Source organism: Maylandia zebra, linkage group LG18 (genome assembly GCF_041146795.1).
Source record: "Maylandia zebra isolate NMK-2024a linkage group LG18, Mzebra_GT3a, whole genome shotgun sequence".
In the NCBI taxonomy this organism is placed as follows: domain Eukaryota; kingdom Metazoa; phylum Chordata; class Actinopteri; order Cichliformes; family Cichlidae; genus Maylandia; species Maylandia zebra.
Window position 1 is genome coordinate 27663100 of NC_135184.1, and position 27585 is coordinate 27690684.

General features: G+C 40.0%; 1 protein-coding gene and 1 long non-coding RNA gene across 2 annotated transcripts; one reads left to right on the plus strand and one right to left on the minus strand.

The window, feature by feature from the left end:
- The first annotated feature begins 7858 nt into the window (after nt 1-7858).
- LOC143413562 (GTPase IMAP family member 9-like) lies at nt 7859-11369 on the plus strand. Its single transcript, XM_076876792.1, has 2 exons — nt 7859-7947; nt 8789-11369. The coding sequence occupies exons 1-2, from the start codon at nt 7932-7934 to the stop codon at nt 9850-9852; spliced, it is 1080 nt and encodes a 359-aa protein (XP_076732907.1). The 5' UTR covers nt 7859-7931; the 3' UTR covers nt 9853-11369.
- An 8357-nt stretch (nt 11370-19726) lies between these two features.
- On the minus strand, nt 19727-24033 carry LOC143413628 (uncharacterized). The gene is made up of 2 exons (XR_013094245.1): nt 23942-24033; nt 19727-23640 (listed from the first exon to the last, which is right to left on the minus strand). It is a non-coding gene; the product is annotated as an uncharacterized LOC143413628 (long non-coding RNA).
- Between the last annotated feature and the right edge of the window lie 3552 nt (nt 24034-27585).

Here is a 27585-nt window from a genome sequence, read left to right on the forward strand (position 1 = left end):
ACAATCAAAAACACAACACAACAAAGATACCATTTATGCACACAGGGCCAGTAAATTGCACGGTTTGATTAAATTATACTTTCTCCCAGGAGAACAGATGGTTATTTTGTATTTTATTATGGTAATATACAATTTACATACCACAAGGTGTGAGTGTCACATAGTGTGTTAGGTCTGAGCAGTCACGCAGCTTCTTGGATGATTGTGTTTCCAGGATGTCTGAAATGCATGTGATAAATCCAACTTACTGTTGAGCCATGAAAACAGCATTTTGTGATTGTTACCACAGGATATTAGACAAATTAAAAATGTTTATTTAAGAGTAACTGTACAAATCAAATCCTTCAAAATCTATCAGAGCATATATTTACTTACCTTCAGCTGTATAGATGACAAAACACACCTCTTTGACTGCTGCAAGTTCAGGAAAGATATCCTCATCCACCTCTATACCCTGCTCATCCGTGACTTTCAGTGCTGCATTTTCTGGTATGAGAAACTTCTGCTGCACTGAAGTAAAATCATCACTTAGTTAATAACAACATTATCATTTCTTCTTTAATGACTTAGTACAAACCATAACTTACCTGCTCTCACAAAATCTGTGAAGCTGACTTCTTCCAATTTTGCATATTTCTTTGTCTCTCTGTGTTTTACTTTTATCAACATCTTGGCCACCCACGGAAAAAAATACCTTTACTACTATGAAACACAACACAAGAAGAAGAGGTTGTTTATGGTAACTCTATGTAAACTGTGTATAACTTAATCAACGAACACTGTCTTACATTGAGTTAGCCTGTCCACACTAAATATTGCTTAAAATCTATTTAGCTAGGCTGGTTTAGCAGACAATGTGACTGCATGTTTGCTGTGTCCTTGTCTTTACAGTTCTGGAGACAGGGTTGTGTGCATGTCTCAGTGTGCAGCAGGACTAACTAACTGATGTTAATGGTACCTCAACATCTCATCAGTGCAGGCTGCACCTCTCTTTGGTTAAATACGGCCATTACCATGAGTCTAAACAGAATATTACTGTAGTTAGCTAACGTTAAATTAAACGTTGGTGTTAAAATTAAGAAATAGAAATAAACGTTTTCATTGACAACGTGAAATGTGTATCTTAAAATACAGTAAGATAAGTAAGTTAGCTAACTTTTGACTAGCATTAGCCTAGCTGCTATCTCCAAATCAGCATAACATACAGAAAACACATGTAGTGCTAGTTAGTTAACTTTATATTTTACTTGTGCATCCATGTAACTGAATATATATATATATATATATATATATAATAACATCACTACACTCACAGAAAATTCCAAAGTAAATAAAGTATTTTTACCTCCTACATGTCGGAGTCCAAGAAAGAAACACAGATAGGCGCTGTAACGGTCGACAGACAAACAACACCAGCAATGTGTTGAATTAGACTCCTTAGCACCCAGTGAATGAACACCTAAATATTACACCGCTTTAGAGTACTCCCCAACACTGACTGTAGTATAAGGTGAAAAATAAACTCCCGGAATGTAACTCTTGCGCACTTTTATGCCTAACTCCAGAATATTTAACTCCAGTGATTTGCTGTGCAGGTGACAGAGGCAGCACTGCCATGTTGCAGCTCAGACAGAAGTGAAGAGGCGAGGTCACAGGTGACTGACTGATGATTTGCTATAGATTAATTAGTATTGTCATGAAAGTTGTTAGGCTGCTGATGTAAATTGATTCATTAGTGTATATTTGACAAAGAATCTGAATTGACAAGTCTCACTTTTTATATGGCACGAATCCATGTGTTATTTTATCAGGTGGCAATATGTCCTAGTACAGTCAGAGGGGAAGACCCAGGGCCAAAGGGAAGGCACATCAAGCACATAATAATAATTTTAATAGGAGGATAAAACACATGTACAGTGGCTATAAAAAAAAAAAATCTACACACCCATATTCAAATGCCAGGTTTTTGTCATGTAAAAAATGACAGCAAGTCAAATAGTTCCAAAACTTCTTCCACCTTTATGTGACAATGCACCTGAAAAACAAACAGAAACCTTTAAAGGGGGGAAAAATAAAATAAAAAAGTTTAAATAACCTGGTTGCACAAATATGCACACCCTTAAACTAATACTTTTTTGCGGCACTTTTGCCTTTTATCACACTAATCAGTCTTTTTGGGTAGCAACCTATCAGCGTGGCACATCTTGATGTCGCAATATTTGCTCACTCTTCTTTGCAAAAAAACCTCCAAATCAGACAGATTGCGAGGACATCTCCTGTGCACAGCCCTCTTCAGATCACCCGACAGATGTCGGATGGGATTCAGGTCTGGACTCGGTCTGGTCTCTTCCAAAACGTCAGTTTTATTCTGGTGAAGCCATTCTGTTGTTGTTCTGGATGTGTGCTTTGGGTCATTGCTGTGCTGAAAGATCAAGTTCCTCCTTATAGACCACATTAGGGTTGGCGAAAGTTGTGAAATTATTTGACTTGCTGTCCTTTTTTTAAATGACAAAAAACTGGCATTTGAACATGTGTGTGTCGACTTTTTATACCAGAATGGGGTGAGAGGCAGAGAGACACAGACGAGGGACAGGACACCGTGGACCACAGACTGACACGAAGTAACACAGACGAACCGGCAACAGGCAGGAGAACACACAGGGCTTAAATACACACACCAGTAATCAGGGGATGAGGGACAGGAGGGCAACACAGCTGGGAGAAATCAGAGCTGACGGGACAGGGGAAATGTAAACTGAACACACTCACATCAGACAGAGACCTTCACAATAAAACAGGAAACTCAGACACGGGGAACCAAACAAGACACAGATCTAAACAGACAGCTTCACAAACAGATGGGGTGACACCATAGACAGACAGAGACACAGACTCAAAGGCAGACCGAATATAACACATAGAACTCAAACAATAATAATAATCATTATCATAATAACCTAGAAAATGATAACTAAAAGCGCTGGGTCACCGACCCAGGACCATGACATAGACCTCACAACAGCAGACACTTGCTTGTCAAATTTAAACGAGCTATCCAGTAATATGCCCAAACTACTGGCATAATCAGAAGGGGAGCTAGCAAAAAGGCATCAGAGCAGCACACAATTGGTCGCGGGGGATGTTACTATCGAACACCACGATCTCTGTTTTCTTTTCGTTCAGGACAAGAGAATTACTCTTGAACCAATCTTTAACCTCACGCATGCATTCACGAAAATAGTGAAAAGACATAGCAAGATCATCAGTAATCTCAAAATAAATCTGTATATCATCAGCATAGCAATGAAAGGCAATTTTATACTTCTCAAAAATTGCTCCAAGAGGGAGCAGATATAGTGAGAAGAGAATAGGTCCTAATACAGATCCTTGAGGCATACCACAGCGTACAGGTACCGAGGAAGATGAGAAGTTGCCCAAATTAACCAAGAAAGACCTGTCAGCAAGATAAGATTTAAACCAGTTGAGGGCAGTGCCTCTTATACCCACAGTATGCTCAAGTCTTAGTAGAAGAATGTTATGATCGACCATATCAAAAGCAGAGGAAAGGTCCAATAAAACCAGGACCACAGAGCGTCCAGAGTCAGTGCTTACAAGAAGGTCATTAAGAACTCTAAGCAAAGCCATTTCAGTGCTGTGCCGTGGCTTAAAGGCAGACTGAAATTTCTCTGCAATGTTGTTCGCGTCTAAATACACCTGAAGCTGCGAAAGAACTAGTCGCTCCAGGCAGAAACGGAAACTTAGAGAATGGTCTATAGTTCAAAAGATCATAACAATCAAGATTCTTTTTTTTAGAATAGGCTGGATTACAGCATGCTTAAAGGCCAGTGGGACAGATCCAGAGAGTAGAGAAAAATTCATTAAGAACAGAATGCTCGGTCCAATTACATCAAAGCAGCCCTTAACAATGCGTGATGGGAGAATATCAAACACAGCATTGGTGTTTTTCAGTTGATTAACCAGCTGCTTCAGAGTCGGAAGTAACACGGGCTCAAATTGATGAAAAGTTGACTTACACTCAGAAGAAAAGACGGGATAAGAGGCAGACGAAGAGGAACGCTTAAGGGATGAAACCTTATCTAAAAAAAGAATTTGAAAGCGCTCACAAAGAGCTTGTGAATACAGTAAAGGCATATTAGGACAGGGATTAACAACAGAATTAAAATTTTTAAATAGCATATGGAGGTTGTGACCATTAGCCAGAATGACTTTGGAAAGAAAAGATGCCTTAGCCATTCTAGCAGCAGTTTGAAACTGTGAGCGGCTAGTCCGTAACTTGTCATAAGAAACCTGAAGCTTATCTTTTTACCACTTCCTCTCATCACGGCGACAAACACGTCGTAATGCACGCATAGTATCATTTAGCCAGCAAAGAGAGTAGGTTCTAGAGCACTTCATTTTGATGGGAGCAACAGAATCAAGAATAGAAGAACAAAAAGATAACAGGATATTGTGTGATTCTTACTCTGAATCTGAATAAGTACGCGGGACCACTGTGTGCGGTAAGACCATCTCTTTTACTTCCTGTATTACCATCTACCGGCATGCATTGCCAGTGCGTAACACGTAATTACACAATCAAACAGTGAACACATACTGCCCATACAACAAATGTACCAGAGACAATTATGAATACACCACAGATATTAGCACAACCATCAATCGAGCAGAAAGAACAGTCGTCAGGTACAGCCAAATCAGGGGTAGATGAAAATAATGATAACAAAATATCAGCATAACCATCAGATCAGCGAACTGAGCAGCAGTCAGGAATCATAAACGCCAAATCTAAAAAAAACAGAAAACTTTGACACAGCTTCAGAGCTGAGTACGCGTAGTGGACAAGAAAGAGCTTCAGACTGCGGTTCAGCAGCAGATAAGCCAATATCAAAGGAAATAGGAAAATGATCTGAAATCCCAGCGTCATTTATATCCTTAATACAGATAGGCCATACGTAAAGACCAAGTCCAAAATATGGCCTTTAATGTGGGTTGGTTCATTTACCCACTGAAGGAGGTTAAAAGAGTCCATTAAAGCAAGAAAGTCTTTAGCAAGAATAAGAACAGAATCATATTTAAAAAGAACAGAACCCAAGAAGTCGGCAAAGTCCGAGATAAAACACTTGTTATATTTGGGCCAACACACACAAAGTGGTCGTGGAAGCAGTCATCTCCAATAACTGAACTTCAAAACTAGCAAAGTTAGGCGAGGAAAGTTGCCGAACATTATATACGTTTTTAAAAACCGAGGCTAAACCACCTCCCCTACCAGAAAGCCTCGGTGAACTAAAAAAGGCACAGTCCAAAGGAAGAAGTTCAGAGAAAGGAATGAGCTCACCAGGGCGAATCCAGGTTTCTGTAAGGAATAAAACATCAAGGCCGCTAGTAGAGACGAAGTCATTTAAAACAAAGGTCTTATTTACCAGCGACCTGACATTAAGCAGTGCCATCCGTGGCCAGTACAATGTGCTAGGATTTAAAGGTCCACATCTCACTATGTTGATGTGGGACTGTGAAAGCAGTATGCCAACATAGGAGAGTTGTCTCGCGTGTGTTAAGAAAGGCAAATGTGCTTGTAGCAGTATAGAAGTTACTGCATGTGGTACTCTAACAGTCAGAGTGTGTCCAAAAACTATGTCAGCAGATTTTTGCACTGCCTCTGCAGCTGCTGCACATGCTTGTACACACGTGGGCATTCCTGAGGCCACTGTATCGAGTTTGCTTGAATAGAAAGCTAGTGGCCTGTGTTTTTCTCCAAATGATTGCGTCAATACTGCTTTCATGTGTTCCGTCTACATTTAAGTAGAATGGTTTGTCATAATCTGGCAATGCAAGCACAACGTTAGTTTGGAGCATGAGTTTTAGTTTAGTAAATGCTCCTTCGGCTTCTGGTGTCCACTGTATTTTATCTTTTAAAGCAAGATCTTTTCCATAGATTAGGTTTTTACAGTGGTTGTACCTGTGCCGCATATTCTGGAATCCACGCCCTGCAGAAGTTACATAACCCGAGAAAACTCATCATCTGTTGCTTAGTTTGTGGCTGTGGTGCAGCCACAAACATGGCCTCTTCTTTTTTGTTTAGTAGTTTTTTCCCTGCACCTGAGAGGGTGTGGCCTAAGTATGTTACTTCAGGTCTCCATAATTGGAGTTTATTCAGAGACATTTTGTGGCCTTTTTCTGCTAAGTGATGTAACACCGCCATAGTATTTTGTTTACACTCTTCCTCTGTGTGGCCAGTCACTAAAATGTCATCTACGTAAAGTAGAAACTGCCCTCCTGCTGGCAGGAGGCAGGACATCATTGATTTCTTTAAAGCTTCAGCATAGAGAGTGGGGCTGTTTTGAAACCCCTGAGGTAACCTAGTATAGGTGTATCTCTGTCCCTCAAATGTGAAGCCAAACAGATGGTGTGAGTCAGGATGTAAAGGCACTGAGAAAAAGGCATTTGATAAATCTATCACTGAGAACCATTGTTCTTTTGGTGTGACTTGATTCAGTATAGTGTGAGGATTTGCTACTACTGGTGGTATCATTTCAGTAATTTAATTTATTGCTCGCAGATCATGTACCAAACGATACTTTCCAGTATTAGCTTTCTTTACTGAGAAGATTGGAGTATTGCAGGTAGCAGAAATCATCAGAAATCAGTGCTGGATCCTAGAACAGAGTCACAGATAACAGTTCTGATGTTTCTGCCCCGGCTACGAAGGACCAAAATAAATGTCAAGAGATTTATTCTAAAAGACACTTCTTCAGCTGAGAGTCAGAGAGTGGAGACACACACGCTGAAGTTTTTACTTGCAATGGTGATCACAGAACGCTCACACCAGAGTGGGATCCCTGTGATGTGCGCTCTGTTCTTGCACTTGTCTTTATTTATACACGAGAAAAGTAATACAATAATGAATACATCTGTTCATAGACAGAGGAATGTTAGTGCGTATGTATGTGCATGTGTGTGTTGTGGGATACAAGAAGGGAGTGAAGATAAGAGTGGTTCAGGTTTATGTGTGTGTGTTGTGGGATTCAGAAGGACGCGGCCCCGCTTCTTGTTAGGGAGCGCAGATAAAAGTGTCCAGCTCTCCTCTTCCTGGCAGGAGTGAAACAGTAATAGCTTGTTCAGCTATTATCGCTGTGAGAAAGATTTATAAAACAGAAACAAGTCTTGTAGTGGACAACAGTCTAAGTCAGCGGTCCCCAACCCCTGGGCCTCGGACCGGTACCGACTCACGGACTGTGAGTCGTTTGGTACCGGGCCGCGAGAGTTGAGAATCAGTTGTGAAATGTATAGTTTTCAGGGCTTTTATCGGTTTTCAGCGTTATTTTGTTATCGTTTTTATCGTTAACTCTGTTTTCCTGGGTCTTTTCACGTGTGTTATGAAGAAATTCTTTTTTTCGGTACCGGTACTAGTTTTATTTTGTTATATTTATCCGCGACACCTTAAAGGCCGGTCCGTGAAAATATTGTCGGGCATAAACCGGTCTGTGGCGCAAAAAAGGTTGGAGACCGCTGGTCTAAGTCATCAAAAGGTCATATGCAAACTTATATCATTAAAAGCTTATACTGACTACTAAGTACAATTTTCCATTGACAAATAACTTTTAATAAACAATATTCAGGAACAAAAAAAAGACTTATTCACATAGTAGTTAATGCAGACAGATGCTGATTTCTGAACACATTTGAGTCCATGTCCGGTTTTAGAACTATCAGCTTGTAACGGAAATAACGGGGCCAAACTATAATTTCATTTTCACTCTGTGTTCAGTAGAGTCATTGTAGGTGTGGTTTGGCTCATGCTGCCTGTTGAAGAAGCTGCAGCACAGTCTTTGCCTTTCACTTCTTGCTCCACTTCTGTTGGCTACACAACACTGTTTAGACTGAACATCGACAGAAGCAATTACAACCCAAGCATGGCTGGCAAGTTCGGTAAGTCATCATGTTAGTCATGTTTTCTAGTGTTACAACAGTGATCATGGCTGATTTAAAATCATGGTTGGTTGGCAGGTAGGTCGATAGATTATAAAAATAAAAACAAGATCATTGAGGTTAATATTAGACACAGACCTGTGATGGTTTAAATAAATGTTTTAAGTCTGAAAGAGAGTAGGTAGAAGCTTAATGTTTATCAAGACCTACCCCATTATACAAAAATGAACAAAAAATAAAAACTACAAAACTACTTTTGCACTGCCTACATTTTCATTAGCTAATAATAATAACAAGCAATAATAATGGGCAATAGGAAGACAAAGACTCACTGTTCTCCTTTGGTCATTATTATTGTCCATAGTGCTTCTTTCTAACCATGTCAACGTGCTCCTTATTTAAAATTAAACTTAAAGTCTCTGAGACAGCAGTTTGTGAATTTAGCTCTGAGATGTGGAAGAGAGGTCATAACTTTTGAATGTCCATTAAGATTCCTGCTATTAAATATGTTATCCACTGTAACATTCTAGTTACATGGTTCATAAGTGTGATATTTACAAGCCATTCGTGATTATATCGACCAGAAAAGAAAAAAAGGATTAATTGCACTTCCTGATAGCAGAGTGTCAGGGTCATTACTGAGGATGACTATGATTTCACAGGATCAACAGCAGAATAGAGACTTGTGACCCATCTCTGTAGATGTTGAATTAACTTTTGACCATCTACCAGAACATTTGTAACCTAAAATACAAACCTCAAACCCGGTGCATGATCAGGTATATGTATAATAAGTACAATATATTTCCTGCCATGCATTCTTTCTGATCTTTCTACACAGATTTCTACACAAATGATGAGATGAGGATTGTGATGGTGGGGAAGACTGGAATTGGGAAGAGTGCTACTGGAAACACTATTCTGGGCCGTGAGTGCTTTAAATCCAAGTTCAGTCCCATATCTATGACTGTAGAATCTTCCAAAGGAAAAGCTACAGTGGATGGACATCGCGTTGCTGTCATTGACACCCCAGGCCTGTTTGATACCAGGGTTGATGAAGAGGAAACTCAGAAAAATATATGCCAGTGCATCTCCTATGCTTCTCCAGGACCCCATATCTTCTTGGTGGTCGTCAGACTGGGCAGATTCACTGAAGAGGAAAAACAGACGGTGCAAAAGATTCAAAAGATCTTTGGCCACGCAGCAGACAAATACAGCATGGTTCTCTTTACCCATGGAGACCAACTTGAAGGCACCACTATTGAAGAGTTCTTAGAAAGAAGCTCAGACCTTCAGGAACTCGTGACCAGATGTAATGGTCAGTACCACGTCTTCAATAATAAACTGAAGGAGCGCTCTCAGGTCACTGAGCTGATCCAGAAGATCAGAGAGATAGTCCAGAAGAACGGAGGAAGCCACTATACCAACGAGATGTTCCAAGAGGCTGAGAGGGCGATTGAAGAGGACAAACAACGCATCCTGAGAGAGAAAGAAGAAGAAATACAGAAAGAAAAGGAGAAAATCGACAGAGAAATACGGGAAAGATATGAGAGAGAGATGCAGAAATACAACAAACAACTCCAGGCTGAGAGAGAGAGGGAGAGGAAGGAGAGAGAGGAGGAGAGGAAGAGGGAGAGAGAGGAGAGAGAGGAGGAGAGAGAGGAGGAGAGGAAGAGGGAGAGGAAGGAGAGAGAGGAGGAGAGGAAGGAGAGAGAGGAGAGAGAATGGGACATGAAGAAGTTAAAGGAGAAGTGTGAGAGAGAAGTGGAGGAAGAAAGATGCAAGATTCAGTCGAGATATGAAAATGAAGCCAGAGATGAAGCTGAGAAGTTTAATCCATTACCTTTGCTGGTTGCAGGAATTAAAACACTTGGGACGGTGTTAAAATTTTGGCTTCGAATTTAAATTTTCACTCATGCATTGAATGACAGTCAGGATCTTTTTATATAGAAATGCATGACTGCCGCTCTGTATCATTGTTTTAAACTTTTTCTTAGCGTTCCCTGCCTGTCTAGACTTCCTAGCATGATGTTACAGATAGCAACAAGTTCAAAAAATGTAATATTTTGGGAATTATATGTAAGGTTCCCGTAAAAATTTTTCAATCTTCTTTCTGAAGTTTTGAAGCTTTATCGTCTTTTTTTTTGCTACCTGTTTTCAAACAGCAGATCCAGTGGACATATTGAATTTCCTTTTTATGTTATCTTAGTCATTTATTAGTTGAAGTAGAGTCTTACTGTGGGCTTTTGGGACATTCAGTATTCAGTCATTATTTTAGTTAGAGATATCTGTATGTATGTATCTTTGTAACTTCTCTTGTTGCCAATGATGTTGTTTTTTTGTTTGTGAGATTTACTTTTCTTCACTTTCTTGGTGAACGAATCCATCTTTGCTCCAACTTTTACCTTCCCCTTGACTCAGTTGTTTGCGTTGCCTTTTTCTTCACATGTGTGACTCGCAACCTGACAATAAACTTAGATTTGTGAACTTTGTGCCATGACCTCTAGAACTGTAAGCATTTGTCTGTGAAGGCTGTGTGCAGGCAGGAGTGGTGATATGGAGGACCCTAAGCGCGGGCGGGCATATGGACAGGTGTAGATCACGACAGGACACAGAACTTCAATACGCAGAGGGAGCAATCACAGAATGGAAAACAGGAGGGAAACACAGCTGGGGCAAATCAGGCCTAACGACACAAAGGAAGCAAAACCAGACACATTAACACAAGACTATCAAAGTAAAACAGACTGAACTTATAGACACAGACTCACAAGCAGGCTGTCACGGTCCTGGGTCTTATGGCCCAGTGTTTTGAGTTTTAGTTCATTTTGATGTTTATAGTATGTTTAAGCTCATGTCTCCTATGTTCATTTGCTTATTAGCTCCCCCTTGTGTTTTCTACCCCTGTGAAGTCTCCCTTGCCCTTCGTGTGTTTCATGTCTGTTGTCTTATGTTGTCATGTCTGCCTCTCATGTTTCCCGTTTTATTTTGAAGAGATCTCGTGTTTTTATATTATGGATTATGTTTTGAGTCTTTTGTTGTACTGCTTCCTGTTTCCCTAGATTTCAGTTATGGTTATCATAGGTTTAGTTCTTTGGCCTTGTCATATGGCTTCCCTGTGTTCCATGTTATGTCTACTGTGATGTTTTGTACCATGTTTCAGGTTCCTATGTTCTGTCTCCCCTGTTGCTGTTAAGTTGCATGTTTAGAATTCAGTCAGTGTGTTTCCTGTTTTACTTTGTAGGTCCATGCCTCATGTGAGTGTTTCTAGTTTTGTGTCCCTGTTTCGTCCAGCCTGATTACTCCCAGCTGTGCTCCCCTTCTTTGTCTCATTCCCTCGTTATCCCTCTGTGTATTTAAGCTCTGTGTTTCTCTTTGTCAGTGTGGTAGTCTCCCTCATAGCTGTGTGATTTTTTCCCTGTGGCTCCTTGTACTTTAGTCTTCCCAGTTTAGTACTGTTTTTTGTGTCTCGCTTTATGCCAGCATTAAAGCTGTGTTTTGAGTTTACATTTTGTCTCCGTGAGTTTGCGTTTGGGTCCTCTCCTGCCTGCCACACAGCCGAAACATGACACAGGCACGGCAACAGAAACGTGGGAACAGGGCAGACACTGACTGGACATAGAATGGAGGGAATAAGGAAACCAAAACCTGAGAACTACATAATCAAACAGCAAGAACTGGAGAAAAAATAGAAATGCAAAACAGAAACCAAAATCTTCACAAAAATAAACTAAGAAGAGAACACAAATACAGGGTACAAAACAGAAACCACTGGGTCAACGACCCAGGAACCCTAACCTTGTAACCTAGTTTTCTCCTTTAAAATAAATTTGTGAGTCAAGGTCATAATTCAACTGAGTGTTGTTCTCAGTGTTGCTGGTTAACTTTAGAATTTTATTAATATAATTCTGGAAAACACAAAATATAAAAATTACAGGTTGAATAGTAGTATCTTAGCTTCTCATTGTTATTTATCTACTGCATCATATCCTGATCAAATTACTGCCACAAGCAGTAATTTGATCAGGATGTGAAAAACTCTACCTGTCCCTGCTGAATCAAAGCAGAAGCAGAAAGGTTTCTGGGTTGCATGATCACTTTAACCAGCTAGCCATCCTGTTATCGGAGGAACCAGTTAGAAGCTATTCTCAAAGCAGCTGAGTAGATTTTATCTCAAGTCAGTGAGTAACAGTAGAATTTTGCAGAACACTGAGAAAGATTTCTGACTGTTGATGGTCTCATTGGTCATCATATCCACTGTCTTGTCCAACAAGAATGTAAAAAAACCAACCCCAAACCCTTTTGTTTTCTACATTTAAGACTCAAATTCAAATTATAGATTTGACTAGCAGATGAAGACAACAAAAGCAGAAAGGGGCCCTGAAAGACACCAGTGCTGGTGCAGGAAGACCAAGAGCCAAAACAAAGATGGACCATTGAAATATTCTCCTCATTCTTCATAGAAAGAAGTATGAGGAGTACAAGTAGAATGGTGCCGATAAAATACAATTACGTAGTAGATAAGCAAAACAGAATGAAAGAAATGGAAGAAACACCTAAAATAATACATAAAAGGCCATGAAAGGAGGAAGTTCAGGAGGAACAGGGTCAGGTCTGGGGCAAAATGTCGCAACAGAGTAATTGTTGGAGTGAGTTTGATAAAAGTTGTCATTGTTGTGCTTAAAACTGTAAACCTTGTCCTGAACTGCATGTTCAGATATTTTTCTGTTCCTCCCCTAATCTAGGATGGTGGGGGATGCTATTAACTATAGTGTTTAACTGCAGGCACATTGCATGTAAGAGTCTGGTTTCCTTATTTGATAAGGAAAGTTTACTTCCTACCATTTATGGGCTCACCTATGCTTGTATATGGTGAACCATTTAGAGGAGTTAAGACACATACAGGCAGTGTTGGGGAGTAACAGAATACACGTGCCATTATGTATTTAAAATACAAAATATGAGTAACTATATTCCGTTACAGTTAGCATTTAAAAAGGTGGTATTCCAAATACAGTTACTTTGTTGAAATAAATGGATTACACGCCGGTCTTTTCCTGTTTCATGTTAGTCTGTGCCCTCTCTACGCCGGTGGAAACCCAAACAAAACACCCATTAAGAGGCTCTAATGCCTGCGTCTCAATCTCGCCGCCCATGTCACCTCTACCACATAATAATAATAATAATAATAATAATAATAATAATAATAATAATAATAATAATGGATTGGATTTATATAGCGCTTTTCAAGGCACCCAAAGCGCTTTACAATACCAGTATTCATTCACTCTCACATTCATACACTGGTGGAGGCAAGCTACAGTTGTAGCCACAGCTGCCCTGGGGCAGACTGACAGAAGCGAGGCTGCCATATCGCGCCATCGGCCCCTCTGGCCAACACCAGTAGGCAAGTAGGGTAAAGTGTCTTGCCTAGGGACACAACGACCAGGACAGAGAGCCCAGGGATCAAACCGGCGACCTTCCAGTCACAGATGCGATTCCCGACCCCCTGAGCCACGGTCGCCCAGTCGCCCACATAATGATGTGAAGAAATATTTTTAAAAGTTATTGTTCAAAAAGCAATAGGCGGAGTGTTACAGGCATCGTCCTAAAGAATGTAGCCTCATGGGCAGTGTAGCCCAGTTGTAAATAAGCTATTAAGACTCGACTGTACACTGTGTTCATGTTTTCCTCCAAAACAATAAGCTCCTTTTGAGCAGCCTTTCAACGCCTCTCTCTGTCTCTCACTAGCAAAGTTGACCCAGACAACAAAGTAAAGCTAGTTTTCGGCGAGCCGGATTAGCCAGAGGTCCCTTTATGGTTTTATGCCTTTACGGTTTGGAGCCTCTGACCTGTTTTATATACGTGCGGAATAGTTTTCTATAAAAGATCACTGCAAAAAGTGCAGGCTTACCTAATGTCCACCCTACTGTTACTCATTTTATATTAAGATTTAAAAATCTAGTTGGTATTGGTGTGGCGAATAACCTTGGCACCATTGCTTTTGTCTGTGTTTAACGAATCCTTGGAAACCGGTTCATTACCACCTACTCTCACACAAGCAACCATAGCGCTCCTTCTCAAAAATGACAAGGACCCAACCTCCTGTGGTTCCTACAGGCCATTATCTCTGCTTAATGCCGATGCAAAGGTATTGGCTAAAGTAATTTCATCTCGCCTTGAGGATGTGCTTCCTCGAATTATATCTGAAGAGCAGAATGGCTTTATAAAGGGACGGCAATTGTTTTTTAATACCCGTACACTCTTTAATGTTATTTACTCAAAGCGTCTATCTGAACTTCCTGAACTTGTGATTTCTTTAGATGCTGAAAAGGCTTTCGATAGGGTGGAGTGGGAGTACTTGTTTGCAGTTTTAGAGAAATTTGGTTTTGGTGATAAATTTATTTCCTGGATTCGGCTTCTTTATTCGTCCCCTAAAGCCAGTGTTCATACTAATGATGTTTACTCTGATTATTTTGCGCTGGGTCGTGGTTGTCGTCAAGGTTGCCCTTTGTCTCCCTTACTCTTTGCCATTGCCATCGAGCCTCTGTCTATTACATTGCGATCTTCTTCTGTATTCAGGGGAATCATCCGTAATGGAATTACACATAAAGTATCATTGTATGCGGATGACTTGTTATTATATATGACTGACCCGGCATGCTCCATCCCTGCTGTTTTAAGTATTCTGGAGAACTTCAGTTCGTTTTCAGGTTATAAATTGAATTTGGGGAAAAGTGAGTGTTTTCCTGTTAATACGGCAGCACGTCAACTTCAACAGTCCGATCTACCCTTTCGTCTCAGTCCGTCTGGGTTTAAGTACTTAGGGATTAACGTGACTCGCTCTCTAGCTGGCCTTAAATCAGCAAATTTGTCTCCTCTTATATCTAGGGTCACATCTGATATTCAAAGATGGGGTAATCTCCCCCTTTCTTTAATCGGTAAGATTAACGTTGTTAAAATGAACATCTTACCAAAATTTTTATTTTTATTTCAGTCAATTCCCTTATTTTTGCCGAAACATTTTTTTGTTTCACTGGACAAGATTATTGGTTCTTTCATTTGGGGAGGGAAGCCACCTAGGGTCTCTAAAACCTTGCTGCAGCGATGCAGATTTAGTGGAGGACTTGCATTACCTAATTTTTTAGTCTATTACTGGGCCGCTCACATCCATAAACTTTGCTACTGGCTAAAATCTTCTGGTTCCTCGTGGTGTAAATTGGAGCTATCATCATGTAAGGGCTCTTCTTTACCGGCTTTGCTCTATTCCTCTTTACCCGTGAGACCCTCTCTGTACACTGATAATCAGGTGGTTCTTAACACACTCAAAATCTGGTTTCAGTTTAGACGTCACTTTAATTTTGTAATGCCGTCTTCCTCGGGTCCTCTAAGCGACAACCATTTGTTTCCCCCTTCACTTTTGGACTCGACATTTTCAGTGTGGTGTGACAAGGGTATAAAACAGTTCAAACATTTATATGTGGATGGTGTTTTCGATAGTTTTCCCAACTTGTCTTCTCGTTACAATCTCCCTGTTACCCATTTGTTTCGCTATTTTCAAATTCGAAATTTTGTTGCTAAGTGTTTCCCAAATTTCCCCTCTTTGCCTCCAGAACAGCAGTGGGAAACTACGTTATCATTTATTCCTCATCACAGAGGAACCATTTCGAAACTCTATGATGCTATTCTGTCTTTTAGTAACCACTCTAATGTTAAGCTTAAGCGTACATGGGAAGAAGAACTGGGATTTCGAATACATGAGGAGTCTTGGGAACAGGCTATAGCGAGAGTACGATCTTCCACCTCCTGTGCTCGTCTTGGACTTATTCAATTTAAGGTCATACACAGGGTGCATTTCTCTAAGTCTAGACTTTCTGAATTGTATCCAGAAGTGGAAAATAAATGTGATAAATGCCATGGTTCTCCTTGTCACCTTAGCCACATGTTTTTTCTGTGCCCTGAGCTACAAGGTTTCTGGACAAGGTATTTTGCTATTATGTCAACTGTTCTTGGGGTAACTCTTCATCCTTGTCCTTTGATTGCTGTATTTGGGATTCCTGCTCGCTCACTTACACTTGATTCCACACAAAGGGATATTATAGCCTTCACATCCCTATTAGCGAGACGTCTAATATTGTTGCATTGGAAGTCTGTTAAGTGTCCTACTATTTCCCGGTGGCTTAAAGATGTCATGTTTTTTTTAAAACTTGAAAAAATTAAATATACGTTGAGAGGTTGCACAGCCAAATTTTTTCACAAGTGGCAACCCTTTATCTCTTATTTTGCTAGTCTAGAGGTATTGCCTGTTTAAATCTACTTTTGTTACTGTTATATTCCTCTAATATGTTTGATGGTTGTGTTGATCTGTGTGGGACGGGGGGGGGGGGGCGTTGTGTTTTGTTTTTTTTGTTTTTCTTTTCATATATGTATATATATGTATATATATGTATATATATATATATATATATATATATATATATATATATATGTATATGTGTATGTATGTGTATATATATATATATATATATATGTGTATATATGTGTGTGTGTTAATTAGGAAAATTAAGAAAGGTTGATTGTATTTCGGTAACTGCAAGTACTGTTTTCTTTTTTCAATAAAAATATTTTCAAAAAAAAAAAAAAAAAGCATGATAATATATTAAGTAATCCAAAGTATTCAAAATATGTTACTCTCATTGAGTAATGTAATGGAATATGTTACAAAATACACTTTGGGGCATGTAATCTGTAATCTGTAGTGGAATACATTTTAAAAGTAACCTTCCCAGCACTGTATATGGGTGAAGGGAGGTTACCTTTTGATAACTGGGGATGTGGTTAAATGGTTGTAACCAGGAAGGAGAGACACACACACACACACACACACACACACACACACACACACACACACACACACACACACACACACACAAAATATGACATGTGAACGACTCTCCAGATAGTTGGCACCAGGGGCCTCCTGGGAGTAGTTCTCCTAAACAAAAGGCTCTTATACCTGACAAGATACAGAGTGCGTGTTCTGCCATACCATAGATCACAAGACAAGATATGACCTTCCCATGAACTTAAGAATGTGTAGAGTGCACCCAGACCCTTAGCAGGCCTAAATAAGGATGAGACATTTTATCAACATACAGTGGTTTGCAAAAGTATTCAGCCCCCTTGAACTTTTCCACATTTTGTCACATTACAGCCACAAACATGGATCAATTTTATTGGAATTCCACATGAAAGACCAACACACAGTGGTGTACACGTGAGAAGTGGAACGAAAATCATACATGATTCCAAACATTTTTTACAAATAAATAACTGAAAAGTGGGGTGTGCGTAATTATTCAGCCCCCTGAGTCAATACTTTGTAGAACCACCTTTTGCTGCAATTACAGCTGCCAGTCTTTTAGGGTCTGTCTCTACCAGCTTTGCACATCTAGAGACTGAAATTCTTGCCCATTCTTCTTTGCAAAACCGCTCCAGCCCAGTCAGATTAGATGGACAGTGTTTGTGAACAGCGGTAATGTGACAAAATGTGAAAAAGTTCAAGGGGGCCGAATTTTTTGCAAGCCACTGTATAAACGATTATATATCTCTAAGCATAAATTATAATATGTTTCTAAGTACAAATGACAATCCTAAAATATCACTCTGACATATTTACTACAGTATGGTACTGAGGACCACAGCCCTCCTCTAGGTACAGGGAGTCACTGCGTTCAATCTTCAGACTTTGCTTTCTCCTCCCAAAATCATTTACAAGAAACGGCAGCATTTTTTCTTAATAGCAAGCACTGATGCACAGATTAGTATAGATTTCTTTGCTTCCAGAGTAACCTTTTGACTTGTGTACCAAATTCAAATTTATCCAATGTGCAAAGCATGACCCCCCCCCCCCCTCCCATCCCCATTTACAAGAAACAGCAACACTTTTTCAGAAGTACAGACACTGCACCACAAAGCAGTTCTTACGTGATGCTTTCGCTGTTTTCACATCTGCTGCAACAGGATATATTAAAATGTGTTCACATTTGCATGTCCTCAAGCTGCAAATCTTTGATTATGTTTGATTAATAAATTGAATATTTTCAGTTCTATTTATAATGTGTGAGATCCTGCATCATTAATTTACATCAGTTCTTGCAAAAATTTATCTTATAATCTCAAAACATTTGTAATAAAACATTAAAATTACTTTTAATAAACAATATTCAGGAAAAAAAGGATTTACTCAAATAGTAGTTAATGCAGAAAGATGCTGATTTCTGAGTAACGACTAGCAGATGAAGACAACAGAAGCAGAAAGGGCCCATGAAAGACACCAATGCTGGTGCAGGAAGGCCAAAGGCCAGAACAAATATGGACCATTGAAATATTCTCCTCGTAGAAAGAAGTATGAGGAGTACAAGTAGGATGGTGTCGATAAAATACAATTACGTAGTGGACAAGCATGGTGCAGACACAGGGAAGAAAACAACCCAATTCTCACAGGTGGGTAAACAGAACACTCAAGAGATCAATTCAAAACAGAATGAAAGAAATGGAAGAAACACCTAAAATAATACATAAAAGGCCATGAAAGGAGGAAGTTCAGGAGGAACAGGGTCAGGTCTGGGGCAAAATGTCGCAACAGAGTAATTGTTGGAGTGAGTTTGATAAAAGTTGTCATTGTTGTGCTTAAAACTGTAAACCTTGTCCTGAACTGCATGTTCAGATATTTTTCTGTCCCTCCCCTACATCTAGGATGGCGGGGGATGCTATTAACTATAGTGTTTAACTGCAGGCACATTGCATGTAAGAGTCTGGTTTCCTCATTTGATAAGGAAAGTTTACTTCTTGCCATTTATGGGCTCACCTATGCTTGTATATGGTGAACCATTTAGAGGAGTTAAGCAAGGGATGTGGTTAAACGACCAAGAACCAGGAAGTCACGTATACAGACACACACACACATAAACAATCACTCACATGCTCGCACGTGCATATACACACACACACACACACACAGTGCCTTAACTTTTACAACGGAGGACTGTGTAATTGTGTTCACTGAACAAAAAGGCTGCAAGGGGAGGCTGGAATTTGGAGTTGTCTGGGATCAGGTGAGGAGCTGGCAGCTCTGAATCCTGACCGGACCGACTTCCCTTGCACAAGTAAAAACCGATTGAGCTCTGATTGTCTTGCTTTGTTCATGGGGATGAGTCTCTGAGCCAGCGAGGCCTGCGAGTGCAGACCTAAAGTAATATTCTGCTTTTAGTACCGTATTTCCCGGACTACAAAGCGCACCTGAATATTAGCCGCACAAGCTAAAATCAGGGGAAAATCCTGTTTTGTACATACATTAGCCGCACCTGACTAAAAGCCGCAGGTGTTTCAATGTTGACTTATCATATGTAAGAGAATATGCACAAAGCGAATTGTCAGGAAAGAGATGGCTGTTTGGAGACACACCCCTTTTATTAATATTTTGAAAAACAAGTTATGGGTACATATTTGCACAACTTTTTAGGTATATGTACAAGTAGCGGTAATTACAAGTACAAAACATGTGCTGTGCTTCATAAACGAGTAACAAATGTAGTACATAGCAATAACCTACAGCACACCAGAAAAATAGATTCAGACTACCTTTTAGGCTCAGGTGGATGGATGTATGTTTTCACACTTTTCCACGCTGTCAGATTCCACCGGTGGAGTTGAGCATAACTTGTGTTAAGATTCAAAGTTGAGGAAGGAGAGTACACACCACCCATGGTCCAGAAGGTCTTGGTCAAACAATGATTTTAATGAACACACGTGTGGGAAGACACTCTGTACGCAGACAGCCAGTAGTCCTCGACTTAATCAAAGCATGAACAGATATTTTATAGCATCAGGGTTTGTTTACTGACGCCCCTTCATGCGTCACCGGTACATTTTATACATAGATCAGATCAACACCAGAATGACTTTTCACCTAGAAAATCATCTTCTATTTTCATGGCTTGGTACTTTCCGTTCTCTCCTCTAAATAAATCTAACTAATGTGTGTGTATGTGTTGACCTCACATGCTCTTTGTGTCACCTCTTCACCTACTGTCTGTGTCTCGTCTGCTTTCGGTTTCAGTTCTGCAAAAGGCACACTCTGCAAACCTGCAACTTCCTGTCAGCCTGCAACTTAGTCTTTCTGAGAGACACACTGTTTAACCCCTGAATGCAATATAAACTCCAGATTATATTCTTAATGCAATGGTAATAATGACAATTATTTAACAATAGCAGTAAAATAATTTCCCTGCTCCACACTCCCTCTCTTGACCTCTGGAACACCAGAGGTCACAATACATTGTGTCCTCACTCAGACCCTCTCTGGTGGTCTCGGACCTCGAGATCTCCAGGATCCTCGCCCCTCCTGTGGTCGCCGAAATCGATCTTCTGCAAAGGAAACAAAACACCTTTTCCTGCACCTCCCTAACTTATCCTATCTGGGACTCTTTAATCAAAAGCCTGATCCTAATTATCTTCTTAACTTATTGACTTGTATTTATGTATACTCTTCAACGTTAATCATCCCTTTAAAACTCTTTAAGCCCTGCTTTCACGTCCGGTTGCTCGCTCTATTTTCCCTTATCTGATCATCAACATCCTGTGCACAAATTGTCGCTGCTGCAAGTTCCTCTACTCTAGAAATCAGTGAGTTTAAGAAAACAACCACTTTAATCAATTAAGTTTAAGCATATAAGCAATTACTCCTGTATACATTTCATCATAGCTAAATGCTGCCTTGAAACAACTCCTATGTGTTAACTTCATTTTAACCTCACATTTCCTATGTTATAACCCGTTTTGGTATAGCCTTTTTATTTCATTTTGCTCCTTTTAATGTAACAATACCTTCTAATTCTAGTTTATCAGACTTAACCAAAATATATGCTTTCCTTCCTCTTTGGTCCTTCTTTAAGTTCAGTTAAAAGCTAAATCAATTTAAGGCCTTTTGCCTGGAATCAATACTGTCATGTGTGTTTCTTAACTCTGTGTCTGTAAGCGTGTGCAATCCTTCATGAACTCATATTATCCTCACAGTAGATTGGCTAATCATAGCGCCAGCCAAAGGCTCGTGACCCTCCAGAGACAAATTTGAGCCACAACTCCTTTAAAAGCACAAAATGCAATATGTATAAAAATCATTTCTACGTAGAAGCTCCCCCTTTATCCTAAAGATAAACCTATGTAATATCTGTATGTGTACGCCTACATTATAACCACTTCTTCTAAAGATCAAAAAAAATCAAACCTGTTCTACTCCTTCAACCCTCACTAATTTTCCCTCTAAGACTTATTCACAGCTTTGAAAAACCGGCATTGTATCTTCTAAACAGGATTCAGTTCTGTCATGGTCCTGGGCCATGTTGGTCCAGTATTCTTGGTTCCTTGTATTTTCGCTCCTTATTTAGGCCAGGTTTTCTGAGGTGTCCTGTTGTGGCGTTCCCTAAGTGTTTTTTCCCTTTGTGACTCTTACCCCCTTTTGCCCCTCTGTGTATTTATGAGCTCTCGTCTCTCTTTGTGTTTATTCCATGTTTTCCCCAGCCTGTTATGTCTGTGTTCTCCCCGTGCTCTCTCCTCCTGTCTGAACCTCTGTGTACTTCCTGTTTTACTTTGACAGTCTCTCGTCAGTATGCGTAATGTTGTGTTCACTCCTGCCCTGTCTCGTTATGTTTATCAGTGTCACCTGTGTTCCCCACCTGTGTGTAATCTCCCTGTGTTCTCTGGGTGTATTTAAGTTGTGTCTTCTGTTATGGTAGTTGCTGGTTCGTCTGTGTTGTTTCCCCTCGGTCTCCCTGCGTCTCTTGTGTATTTCCCCGGACCTCCCTGCATCCTCGTTTCTGGTTTGTGTTATTAGCTTACCCAGTTTAGGTTTCCGGTTTCTTGTTTTTCCACCAGTGCTGTTTTGTGCCCACCGTTGTAAATAAATATTCACCTGCACCAGAGCTGCCGCCTTTTGGGTCCTTTTCTACAACTCCACACGGCTTGCCTCGCAAACCGTGACAAGTTCACTTTTAATCCTTTAACCTTAACTTAAAAATAACAGTTTCAGTTTTACCATATCCAAATGATCAAAAACCCAAAAGGTCCTAAAATGATCCTAAATTATTAAACAATTAAATTATTAAACCCTAAACCCCCCTTTATCTTGATACATTTCATGTGTCAAGATACTATACAAAACTTAAAAATGCTCAGTTTTCCCCCCTCATGATCCAATCTATGTCATAAAAATAAACTTAAAACAGAACAGTTATCAGTCATGTGTTACTTCAATTAATGATAACTGAGTTTCATCAAAAATATTTCCCCTTTAGCATTTGGCATTCTCCCAACAATATACTATAATCCCATAATCTAACCCCAGTCAACAAATTTTCTCTGGTAAAAACAATTGTTTATCCACATTTATTCATCCTCACCTTCATCCAGTCACACATTCACATGCAGTCACACCATATATTTGCTAATGGTGGAGCTTCCCGCGTCAGATTCTCCACCCTCCGCAAAATGAGCTCAGTCATTTTTTATTTTCCATAGGAAAATATTTCTTTATGCTTTTGGACTGGATTGACTCGCATAAAATCCTTTTTACAGGGACTTACGACCTGAATTGTCCCCAGGTAGCTCTCCTCAGCCAATTGTAATCTGGAAAGCCGCCTTATATTTGCTCTTCCCGAGAATTTTCAGCGCCGTTATTCACTGTTGCAGGCCTGCTTAAAACAGAAATGAAAAATAGAGCTGATTGTTAGCTCATAAAAACAAAACAAAATCACCTGACAGGTTTTCTTTAAGTGCACTGTTACAAAATAATGGGCCCAATTTTTAGACATGTCCATGTTTCCTAAAACTCCCCCTCTTAAAAACAAAAATAACAACAACAACCTAACTGACAGAATCAACCCCTCACCACAACAACCTTAAACACACAAGTCTTGCCACCACATAATTTCACCTCCTCAATACACCGAAAGTCTCATTAAAACCACTCAATTTGCACACAAAAATCACCCCCTTATGCTCTTAAATTCAGCATAAAACCCCCTACGACATCATATAATCACTAAACTATAAATTCCCCACCCCAATCTGCACTTCTCGTCTCTGCTATGCTTCCTCTTCCTGAAAGTCACAGTCACACACACACTCAGGAAGTTCCTTCGTCATATGGCTTCTTCTATTCCTCAATTACAAACTCAAATGTATTTTATTAAACATTCACACCATTGTATCATTCATACAAAATAGCAAGCTGTTCTTCATTGCATATGTTTGTGTTCTTAGCCAGGTTTAATCTGTATCTATGCATTAATCTCCATGAGCTTGTCTTGTCTTCATAAGGTTAATGCATTTTCTGCTTGTGTATGTGAATTTGCATATGTTGCTTTTGCAGTGTGTCAGACTCCTGCACAATTCTCCACTTAAGCCGTCAGTTTCTTTCCCAAATTTGCTAACCCAAATTTTAAGTTCCCACCTTATTCCTGCTCCTCAGCCAGAAGCTAGGGCCCACTTGTCAGGTTTATGGAGACATGGCGCTGTAAACAATTCAACCAGAAACTTGCCTTGGCATGTCCAGTCAAGTTAACCTACAGGTTTCTTCCGACCGCTGCACGTGGAAAATTGATCCAGATCTGTTTCGCCCCTATAGAAACACAACTGAGACATTTTCATTATTATCATATGTACCTAAACTACCCTTTTCCCTCTCTCTGGTCAGAGGTCCCAACTTATGTTATGTATATACGTGTAAGCAGGTCTTCATTGCTTTTCCTATGTATTTTGTTAATGTTCAGTGAGTGTAAGCTGCTTTCTTCATTGCCTCTATATGTTATAGTCAGGTTTAATTCATGCATCTTTTCTCTGATTTCTTAATTCAAAACTATCTCACTTCTGATCCTTTCCAGAAATAATTTCACATGTAACACTTTGTCTATGTGTGTTTTCTATTCTTGTTTACCTCTTTGTTTGTGACGGTGGACATCTCTAAACCATCATGAGTTCAAGCTTCACTTTCAGTCCAATTACACCCTGTATTCTCACAGTCGAACTCGTCCGGCTTTACCTCTCACTGGCCACTGTCCTCTTCTCTCAGTGTCCTTTTGTTGTCTTGAATTCCAGCAAACACAGTCTGTTTCTTCTCTGTTTCTCTTCAGTATTTTCCTTTTGGATCAAGTCCCAGCCTGGCAAAATACCACATTCAGTGCCTTTAAACAGTCATGTCACACTGTTCTTACCAGCCTTCAGTCCACCGTGCATGTTTCATCACGTGGTTTCTTCTTTTCTGTTGATCCTCTCAGTCATCTCTTTCAAGATTACTTCAAGCATGGCAAATCTGACAATCAGTGTCCAGTGCTTTACCACCGTTCATTATCCCACTGTTCAACTGCCCAGCCTGTAATTTACAGTACATGTTTCCACCTCGTGGTTCCTTACATGCTGCTGCTGGTGTCGTCAGTGTGGTTTCCGTTGCACTGTCTTTTGCCTGCTATTAATTCTTCTCAAGTCCACGATGTTCTGTCGGTCTTCATCAGGAGATTAACTGTCCTTTGAGCTTCTTCTCAGGATGGGGACAAGTGCGAGGTCAAGCTGTAAAATTTTAAGCCAAAATCTGGCCTGTTTTCTCCCAATTATGCTACTCTAGTGGTTTTGGCGCCGTACTCAAAATTCCAGGTTGAGAGAAGTCCACCTTTATTTATCTGTAATCTGTGTTAACACACTAAAACATACAATTAATATCCTTTTCATTTCTTTTCTCAAAACCTCCATTCGCTTTATCTGCCTAAAGTTTAACTCATCTGTTTCTCTCTCTGGGTGCTCACTCGTCACCTTATATGGGCATGCAAACTTCCTGTCACCCACACCATTTCCTGTTACACACACACCGCACGCAGCTGCTCAGAGCAGCTCAAGCTGCTTTGCTGTTTCTCCAGGCTAATCAAACTTATTTTGTATTTACAATCTACAAACCCTCTCTAATTCTACTAACTTTTGATCTAAAATGTAGCATCATTCACACAATGATTTCATAATCCTCTCACACACACCTTTTAAATAAACTAAACTCTTATAACATCACTCATGCATCTCTCAAATTAAAAACACTTTCAACCTTTAAAACATCCTACTTTACATCACCAAAGAAATACCTCTCACACCTTTATTCATCATTCAAAACCTTCTAGTCACCGCATTCACACTTAAACTGTGACTAGAGTTGAGGAATATAACTCAAAACACATTTTCCTAAGAGTATTTTAGACATGCTTGTCATAATCAAAAAAGCAAGTAAAAAACAAACAAACAAAAAATTGAAACCTCCATTAATTCTCACCGCACACACAAGAAATTGAAAAAATAAAACACACCAGCAACTAATGCTGGAGAAAAGTTACTACTGAAAGTCATGTGTTAGTCTTAAGTATATACAGTGCACTCAATATATTTATATATCTACATCCAAACTCAGTCAGTTACTATGCATCCCCTACGGCAACTCAAAACTTTATTTATAGTCCTCTAATAAACATAAATGGCATTTTAAACACACACTCTACAATGTTTGCAGCAGTATTTGTAAAACCAACTGTGGCTTAAACAGTTCACTGCTTACTCATTTGCATTTTCACACTCACACACACCGTCTAAAAATAGCTCCAGCATTGCCTCAGACTCCTTTCACACAGAGATCTCTTATTTTATATTACAAAGACATCTTATATTTACAACCACTGTCAGATCTGTCAGCTTTAGCGCCTACACAATTTAGACAAATTTAAAATAACCGCCCAGCGGATAAACTCCCTGAGTTTTTTGCGACCAATTAACCAGTATCAAGACTTTAACTGTTTCTGGCCTCATTTCTAAAATCCCTAACTCAATTTAAAAGCGTCAACCAACCCAAACTTTGCCTGAAGCTCTATTTTTGGCATTTCACAGCCAAGGCTTACCTCGAAGTGTTAAGTTAAAGTTACACGCCCGAAGTCCAACTTCTCCTGTCCAAAAAAAGCGCAGACTACCGTTCCAAACGGTAAGGAGACTCTAACTCCTAGCTATTTTGGAGGTTCCCAAGTTCTCCCCGGTTGCCAACCGTACTAACCCTATTCGCCGATAGGTCAGGGCCAAGCGTCCTTGGCCGGGAGGGAGCATTACCTCCGAGAACTGCGCTTCCTACCAGTCCAACTGGCGTTCTTGAGTAATTTATAATACTTTGAAACAACAGTAAAACACCCAACAAAGTGTAAGACTGAAGCAGGTCGACCCTGATGGACAATGGGGACTCTAACCCACAAAATGACCAACCAAGGTCTGACCTAATGACCAACCGGGACTTTAACCCACAAAATGACCAAATACCCTACCAAACTACTTGAGACTCTAACTCAATTTCTTTGGGACTTCAACCCAGTATTTAAACTTTTCCTGGCAGACTCTAACTGCTTTAGCAGACTTTACTGCTTTCATTTCTTCTTAGCAGAACTCTAACTGCTTTAGCAGACTTTACTGCTTTCATTTCTTCTTAGCAGAACTCTAACTGCTTTAACTCATGAAATTTTCATCAAAATCAAAACAGACATCCACCAGTAATTTCAGTGAGTAGACTTAAATTTTATCATGTCCAATTTGGCACACTTTGGAAATAATTCAACAGGTAGTGCCTTACCTTTTGGATAAGCCGGCTTATGCCCACTCACTTCGACCACTGGAATTCATGTCTGCCCGTCAGACCACCTCAGAGACCACCAAATTTCTCCATCTAAACCTCCAATTCTCCCTCCTCAACCACCGGACGAAGCCCCCAAATGTTAAGATTCAAAGTTGAGGAAGGAGAGTACACACCACCCATGGTCCAGAAGGTCTTGGTCAAACAATGATTTTAATGAACACACGTGTGGGAAGACACTCTGTACGCAGACAGCCAGTAGTCCTCGACTTAATCAAAGCATGAACAGATATTTTATAGCATCAGGGTTTGTTTACTGACGCCCCTTCATGCGTCACCGGTACATTTTATACATAGATCAGATCAACACCAGAATGACTTTTCACCTAGAAAATCATCTTCTATTTTCATGGCTTGGTACTTTCCGTTCTCTCCTCTAAATAAATCTAACTAATGTGTGTGTATGTGTTGACCTCACATGCTCTTTGTGTCACCTCTTCACCTACTGTCTGTGTCTCGTCTGCTTTCGGTTTCAGTTCTGCAAAAGGCACACTCTGCAAACCTGCAACTTCCTGTCAGCCTGCAACTTAGTCTTTCTGAGAGACACACTGTTTAACCCCTGAATGCAATATAAACTCCAGATTATATTCTTAATGCAATGGTAATAATGACAATTATTTAACAATAGCAGTAAAATAATTTCCCTGCTCCACACTTGCTTTTCGCAAGTTTATTGCCGCACACCATCCACGACTCCCGCTGAACGCGTAGCGCTACTTTGAAGTTTGTTTTTCGCGCTACTTGTACGGCACTATGTTGCCTGGCGGATGGACATGTGACCAACATACCACTCTTGAACCCCGATACTGTGTGTCTGATCACATGCCCTTCCGCCAGGCAACGTAGTGCCGTACAACAGCGGAACAAACAAAACAAATCGT